General features: G+C 48.9%; 1 protein-coding gene across 5 annotated transcripts in view; it reads right to left on the bottom strand.

Annotated features, from left to right (window-relative positions):
• Positions 1-8298, bottom strand: part of LOC121879650 — an 84596-nt gene that overhangs the window by 55573 nt on the left and 20725 nt on the right. For all 5 annotated transcript variants that reach the window (XM_042386330.1, XM_042386333.1, XM_042386334.1 and 2 more), the window contains exon 2: positions 1355-1685. In XM_042386330.1, the coding sequence (XP_042242264.1) occupies positions 1355-1446 (92 nt within the window). In that variant the 5' untranslated portion in view covers positions 1447-1685. The remainder of the gene's footprint in view (positions 1-1354; positions 1686-8298) is intronic.

Here is an 8298-nt window from a genome sequence, read left to right as displayed (position 1 = left end):
GTTGTAGCTGTCAAGGTGTGTGGTAGTTGTTGGAGTTGTCAGGAGCTGGTAGAGTTGTTAAAGGTTCAGCTGTCAAGGGCTGTCGGGGGTTGTTTCAGGTGTCAAGAGACTGTCATTAACGAAGAAGAAGGTAAGTCACTGGTATCCTTCCTGGAGGAGGGTGTCAGCTGGAGCATGGGTGGTGAGGAACAGACTCTCAGGTGGAGTAATAAGGAAATGGGCGTATGTGGGCGTTGAGTCAAGGAGACACACACACACACACACACGTTGCAGATCAGGGAGTTGCGGGCATTTCCTTTGCTGGGATGTGTGGAAGTGGTGTGAGGTACAGCGGTAGGTATTGCCCCAACGTTGAAAGTTAGGGAGGACGGGATTGGAGTACCTCTAGGGGTATTAAAGGGCACCATTGTTTTGGAGGCATTTAATAGCGTAGGATTGTAGTAGGAGGAGTGTGGTGGGGGGTAGGGAGGAGTGTGGTGTAGAAGGGAGTGTGGTGGGGTAGGAGTGAGTGTGGTGGGGGCAGGAGTGAGGTGGTGGGGTAGGAGGAGTGTGTGGTGGGGTAGGAGGAGTGTGGTGGTGGGGGTAGGAATGAGTGTGGTGGGGGGTAGGGAGTGAGGTGGGTGGGGGTAGGAGTGAGTGTGGTGGCGGTAGGAGTGAGTGTGGTGGGGTAGGAGTGAGTGTGGTGGGGTAGGAGTGAGTGTGGTGGGAGGTGGAGACTTTCACCTTGCGACGCCCTTGGTTGCCCGGTGGATCCCTGACGTTCTCCTGACCGGCCGCCCCAGCTCAGCTACCCCTGCCCTCACCGCCCTCCCTCACACCCGATAACTACACTTGATTTCTAACTCTTCTTTAGTGTTTAAAGCTCTTGTCAACCGTCGCTGTCTATCATTTATGTTGTCAGCAGAATCTTCCTGTCAGTCAGCTGGGCCCGAGGGGACATGCCACACCCAGATGTTTAAGTTATCTATAAAATAGGGACAAAAAATCCCCCCCGACCCTTTTTGGAGCGAGTGGCGTGTGGGTCCCTTAGCGAGCGTAGGTTGTGAGGTGACGAGTGTGGGCGTGGGGCACCGTAGGCGGGCGTGATGGGCTCTGTACCTAGCATGTGCAGAGCGTTGGCGGCGGTGATTGGGCCACGCTACCAAATAAGGCCCCGCCCCCCTACCACTCACTCTCCCGGCCCACACCACCTCTCCCTCACCACAAGTTGTCTGACGCCCTGGAAATGTGGAGTGACAACCCTGTAGGTACATGACAAACACACCTGGAGGCAGCAGTAACCCTAGCGGCACACCTGTAGGGGGCGGCGGGCTGCAGGTGGGAGGGTTAGAGCCGGGCCCTAACAGATACTCACCCGCACGTGCAGATCTGGCAGATACACTTCTCTGATGGCGTCATTGGACGCTTATCCTTCTGTCCTTTCTTCTTCTTATCCTCAACTCCCATTGTTGCTGCTTTAGGGTTCGGCAGAGCTTAATATAGTTCAACACAGCACAGTAGGAGTCAGCACTGTGGGCACGGGAAACAAAGAGAGCCCAGAGCCACACGTCTGTTCGTGGCACCGTCCTGCTCAGACTGACTCTCCTCTGGGCCGGCCGCTCGGGACTCTCGTGTAGGCGGCGCCTCCTGGATACTAGCTGTATGTGCCTCCGCCTCCTCATTCACTCTCCTTCTTTACTTGTTACCTGGAAAACAACAACAAATTAGCTAAAAATGGTCAACAGAGAAGAACAATTGATTATTTCCGTCACCATCTATCATGAAGCAACAAATTTGCCAATATGTTCCTGACAACATGTTCGTTGAAATCACCTACACACTCAGCGGCTTGACAACCCCCGCACACACACACACACACACATACACACGCACATACACACACACACATCACCGCCACACATATGCATTTAAATCCCTCAATATGTGGACTTCCTCACACATGATCACTCTCCTAACACCTTCTATTGTCTCGTGTCAGTGTACCGCTGGCTGTAGTGGTGGACATTACTTGAGGTTAACTTAATTCTCGATGATATCTCGATAACTTTCACTTTTAAGAGAAAATGTGCATATTAAGATACCCAGAGACGATGATGGCGTGCCGGCCTCCCTCCCTGTCTCAACAGTGTACGTATCTTGAGAGAGAGAGAGAGAGAGAGAGAGAGAGAGAGAGAGAGAACACACCTCGACCACTGCACACACTTAAGACTTTCTCGACCCTCAAAACACAGTGACTTCCTCTTCTATACAAGGCACCGTTTTTCTCTTCGCACAGACTCTTCCTCCTCCTCTTTCTCGCAGACAACCTCCTCCTCTTCCTCCTCTTCATCACAGATCATCATCCCTTCCTCCTCTTCCTCCTCCAAGACCGTCTCCCCTTCTTCCTTTTCTTCTTCCTCCTCTTTCTCGCAGACAACCTCCTCCTCTTCCTCCTCCTCACAGACCATCACCTCCTCCTCCTCGTCCTCCTCCTCCTCCTCGTCCTCCTCTTCCTCCTAGCTCCTTCAACGTAATAGACCATCTCCCCCTCTTCCTTCTCTCCCTCTTCTCCCTCCTCCTCTCTATCAACATAGTACAATCCCCCTCGCACCCCCCCCCTTCTCCCACTCTAGTTCACTTGCACTCTCATCAAACCTGCAACACTTGTTCCATCCTTTCACAGCCAACACCCCTCACTCATACACCTCATACACACAAGAGACCCCAGTCCCTCCCCCTCCTCCTCCTTACCTATACACTAGTACACAGAATACACCTTATTTCACTTGGGGGTAGTAGTAGTAGTATTAGTAGTAGTAGTAGTAGTGTTTGTTGACTTTACAGGTGTGTGTGTGTGTGTGTGTGTGTGTGTGTGTGTGTGTGTGTGTGTGTGTGTGTGTGTGTGTGTGTCTTTATTCCCTGTTTGTATTCCTTCTCATTTATTCATCATTTCCTCTCATCAGTTTAGCTTCCTTCCCACCTATCCACTTCCACCAGGCTCAGTGTTATTTGGATGTTAATCTGGATACCATATTTGTGTTGGTGTGTTATTGTATTTGTTAAAGGGGATTTTGCAAGTATGGCTTCCTTCCTCTTCCTCCTTCTTCCTCCTCTTCCTTCTCTTTCTCCTCCTCTTCTTTTTTTCCTCCACCTCTTCCTCTTTCTCCTCCTCTTCTCATTTCTCCTCCTCTTCTCCTTTCTCCTCCTCTTCTCCTTTCTCCTCCTCTTCCTACTACCATACACTACTACCCCTTACCTCACCACTTATAATCCTCATACCCTTACCTCATATCCTGATACCCTTATACCCTTACCTCAGCCCTTATACCCTGATAATGCTCCTATACCTTCCTTCTGGTATCTTCAGGGTCGGTGGGTACGATGCTAAGGGACACCACCACCACTGTGCCCTTAAATGGTAACTCAATCCCTTATTGTAATCAGGTCTCTCGTTGTCCCTTAAAGGAAATTGGTTCATTCTTACACGAACTGGATTATTTAAAGGACCTATTAGTACGTGTGTGTGTGTGTGTGTGTGTGTGTGTGTGTGTGTGTGTGTGTGTGTGTGTGTGTGTGTGTGTCATTGTGAAAGTATAGGTCGAGGGCAGGTTGGCCTTCCTCTGTATATAGTCCTTAAATTTTTACAGTTGGTCATATGTGTTAAATTACGCTCTCTCTCTATACAGACCTCGACAGATCATAATATCACTCATGTTATATCTACGAAAAGACACATACAGTAGAATTGAGCAATATAAACTAATGTAATAATAATAATAATAATAATAACAGTGATAATAATGATAGTATTGATAAAAATGTTTGATAAAATTAGAGTATTTTGGGTTTTAGGAAGAGAGTGTAATAGCTAACCAACAATAACAGTGGTGAGTGAACAGTGATGGTAAATTGAACAGTTGGTAAATGGCCTAATGCTGTGTTGGGGCAGAGAGGGAAGCAAGAACTGTCACACCAGAATGAGATAATAATGCAGTTGTTACAATGATGGTATGAGGAGCAAGAGAGGGTAATGGTGGTGGTGGTGGGGTGGTGGTGGTGGGGGTGGTGGATGGTGGTGGGGTGGGTGGGGTGGTGGGGTGGGTGATGGTAGTGGGGTTGTTGGAGAAGATGGTGATAGGGTGAGGGTGTGATAGGGGTGGTGAGGTTGTGGGGTGATGAGGTTGTAGGATGATGAGGGTGGGGGTTAGGTTGTGGTGTGCTGGAGTAAACAGCAGAAGTTGTGGTGGAATATGTAAGAAGAGGTGGTGGTCGTGGTCTGGGGTGTTGTGGTGGTGAGGGATGGAGGGCATGGAAGCAGGAGTCACTTGACAAGGGGGGGGGGGTGAGGTGAGGGTAGGGGGAATACAGGGAGAGAGGAAGGGAGGGAGGGTGGCCTGGGCGTCTCACCACACACACACACGCCCTCACAACACACCTCTCCACAACCACCCCTCTATACCACAACCTCTCAACCATGACTCAGGAGGTTGGAAATTGTTGAGTAAGATGAACGCAACGGATGTCAAGAGCGGTGTTTCGCGTTAACTTGGGACCTGTCATTATCAGCGGATCCTACGTCGACATATTTCACGGTAAACAGAGTATGGGAGAACACATCACCTTGGGGGAGTCTAGATGGGATTTATTCACCATATGAAGTGTTTATATTTGCGACCTAAGTTAAGTGAGGCGGCGAGGTACGTTCTCACATTACCACTGATGGGTTAAAAATATTCATTGGAGGAATTTATCAGAACCTGAGCCCTTTGTGGACACGTAAAGCAGTGCCAGGTCTCGTGTGGTGAGCTGCTGCTGGTGGTAGTAGTGGTAGTAGTAGTGGTTGTTGCTCTCGGCCGTTGCTCTCATCAACTAACCTACATTCTGGTCAACACACACACATATGGATGAGGGGCGGTGCTGCAGCCTCCGTCGTGGTGTCTCAGTGTAATGCTTTCTTTAATTACAGATGGAAATTATGGGTTTGTTTTGGGGGTGACTTACGGTTTGGTCTAAGTCGGCGACCGCTTTATGGCAAGAAGGAAGGAAGGAGCGGGCCGGTGAGGTGCAGTGCGGTTGGCCACACTCTCATAACGTGAACGGTAAACTTCATCACTACTAAAACACTGTACTCTTCCTCTCCGTTGTCCCCATTACCCACCGGTCCCATTACGTATCCCAAGGTCATAAGAACACGCCTAAGGTGATGACGTTTAAGAGACCGTAAGAAAAACAGGTGATTGGCAACGCGCGTCGTACAGCTGAGCAGGAGATGACGTCATGACTTACTCAACCTGCCGGCGGCGTGATTCAACGATGACGTCACGGGACAGGAGTAGGGGGAAAGAGATGTAGGAGTCGTGGGTGTCGGAGGCCGTGGGCGTGGGTGTGGGCGTGTCGTAGGCCGTACATCGGGGAGCAACTCGTGTCTTGCCTGATTTGGTGCGGCGCCGCCTGTTTGGGTGTCGTTCAGCAGTGGAGATATATGAGTGTGTGTGTGTGTGTGTGTGTGTGTGTGTGTGTGTGTGTAGAGCTTATGAACGTATAACCTGACATACAAATTTGAGAACAATTAAGCATGGCAGGTCATTAATCTTCTACACAAACACCAAGCCTCTCTCTAATCTTAAGAGGTTCACTAATATTTACATCAAGGTTAAGTTTGGTTCACAGTTCCAAATTCATCTCCCAATAAATAATAATAATAACAATAATGACAAACACTATTCTTACAAGTCGTCAAAATTCTGAGCTTATAAAACTGTCAGGAGTACAGTGCTTGTTAGTGTCAGCCTCCATAGTCAGCTTTCAGTCAGCCTCCTCAGTCAGCTACCTATAGATAGCACCGTCAAAGGTTCTCGTATCAACACACACTGAGGTGACGTTCTTGAGCTCTCTAGACCTTCCTGGAGAGAAAACTACGGTATATACGTCACAGATGACTCATCCTTCTACACGCGCACACACACACACACACACACACACACACACATTGGCCGAGCCATACACACACATACACACAATACAATACACACACACACACGACACCTTTGTAACCTGTCATACCTGTACCATAAACTGGATATTCACACCTGTGTTAAAACACACACACACAATAATATTCACACACACATGGCCTGTCCATTTAAAGAGAGAAGTGAAGATAATAAGACTCAGACATACATAAGAAAACAAAGAAATGTGATAAGTAGAGTAAAAAGGCACAGACAGACGTGTGTGTGTGTGTGTATGTGTGTGTGTGTGTGTGTGTGTGTGTGTGTGTGTGTGTGTGTGTGTGTGTGTGTGTGTGTGTGTGTGTGTGTGTGTGTGTGTGTGTGTGTGTGTGTGTGTGTGTGTGTGTGTGTGTGTGTGTGTGTGTGTGTGTGTGTGTGTGTGTGTGTGTGTGTGTGTGGGCGTGAGTGTGTGGGGGGCAGTTGGTATGTCCTCTCACACAAGGAAAATGTTTACTTGACTAATGCAGGTAGAATTATGTCTATTACTGCGAGGTGGTGGTGATGGTGATGAAGATGGTGATGATGGTGATGATGGTGGTGGTGGTGAAAGAGTTTTAAATGATGGGATGGTGGTGGTGAAAGAGGTGTTAATGAGGGAGGTCATGGTTGGTGGAGATGGTGGTATTGGTGAAGGGGATGAAGGAGATGGTGGTGATGGAAATGGAGGAGGTAGAAGGTGGAGTAGGTAGTGGTGGTGAAGGAGATATAGGAGGTAGGAGTTGGTGGAGGTAGTGGTGGTGAAGGAGGTATAGGAGGTAGGAGTTGGTGGAGGTAGTGGTGGTGAAGGAGGCATGGAGGTAGGACACAGACTACACCAGTTTTTGTATGAGTGATGAGCTGGAGGGGAGGAGGAGGAGGAGGAGGAGGAGGAGGAGGAGGAGGAGGAGGATGGAGATAGAAGATAGGGGTTGGGAGGGGAGGAAGGGGGTAGAGGAGGGGGAGGAGGAGGGGAGGGGAGAGCGACTTTTTTTCAAGAAAGACCCAAGACCACCTACTGTTGTCGGGTGCTGTGACTTAAGGACCAGTGTTTCCTATTAAGGCATTAAAGAAGACGGAATAAATTACCCAGAATAAACACCCAATAGACAGAATAAACCAACAAAGGAAATTAAGTAGATAATATTGAAGAAAGGTAGATAAACTGATATACATTTTAATTACCAAGCATAAAACTGTACACAGGTGATTATATCCACAGGTAAACACACTAGCCATCATCTCAGTTCAAGACCAAGTATATATTGACTGAAATACAAGGAGTGTGTGTGTACATATACTACTATACTCTATACACAAATTGATATCTAGTTAAAACATCCTTTCTCGTTTGGGCCTTAGTCTTAGAGGGATTTAAGGAGTGAAAATAAAAATTGCAAGGAAGGTGAATTATGTGGTCGAGAAACAAGTAACACGAGAAGTTTGTTATTATAGAGGCGGTGGGCTGTAGTGTTGGTTCCTCTGACCTGAAATTCCGGCAGAACAGGCAGGGGCACCCACCTAGCCTGTCTCCTTCCCCTCCTCCTCATTCTTCTTCCTCTACCCGACCTTGTCCCTCCTCCACACTCCTTAAACTAACACCTTAGCCTTACACACCCTGCTCCTCTCTCTCTCTCTCTCTCTCTCCATAATCCCTGCCCCTTCCCAGTTCCACTAGCACCCCTCATCTCCTTCCCTCCACTACTAGAACCCCTCCATACCTTCCCTCCATCACCACCCTTTCTCTCCTTCCCTCCACTAGCACCCCTCCCCTTTCCTACAGACGTCCTGGCATTAATTACTTCAACCTTTCCACATTACGAGGACGAGGGAGAGAGACAGCGGGTCACAGAAGGGCAGAAACAGAGGAAAGGCTGATGCCAGACGGGCCCCAAGTCCTAATGGGCCCCAGAGCTAATGAAGATCTACGGTAGTTCTTATGGGGCCCGATATAGTACCCTTCCTCCCTCCCTGCCTCCCTCCTCACCTGTACAGCCCTCCCCCTCCCTGGTCTTGTATACAGTAGCCAGCGTGAGAGAGGCGACCTTCCCGGCATGGCTGACATTAGTGGTGAGGGCTAGCTGACGCTCTCATCACCTAACAGTTCTCGGAAGTTCCTGAGTATAGGTCAACCGGTGCTTCCCTCCTCCTCCTCCTCCTGCTGGTGGCGCTGATGGTGGTGGTGGTGGTGGTGGTGATGATGATAGTGATGGTGGTGATAGTGGTGGTGTTATTCCTCCTCTTCTCCCTCTTCTTCCTCCCTCTTACACCTCCTCCTCCTCCGCCTCCTCCTTGTCTTCGAGTCTCATGTCAACAAGAGATTATTAAGAAT

The sequence above is a fragment of the Homarus americanus genome, unplaced genomic scaffold (genome assembly GCF_018991925.1).
Source record: "Homarus americanus isolate GMGI-L3 unplaced genomic scaffold, GMGI_Hamer_2.0 scaffold47790, whole genome shotgun sequence".
Lineage (NCBI taxonomy): Eukaryota > Metazoa > Arthropoda > Malacostraca > Decapoda > Nephropidae > Homarus > Homarus americanus.
This window is presented reverse-complemented; position numbering and strand designations above follow the sequence as displayed.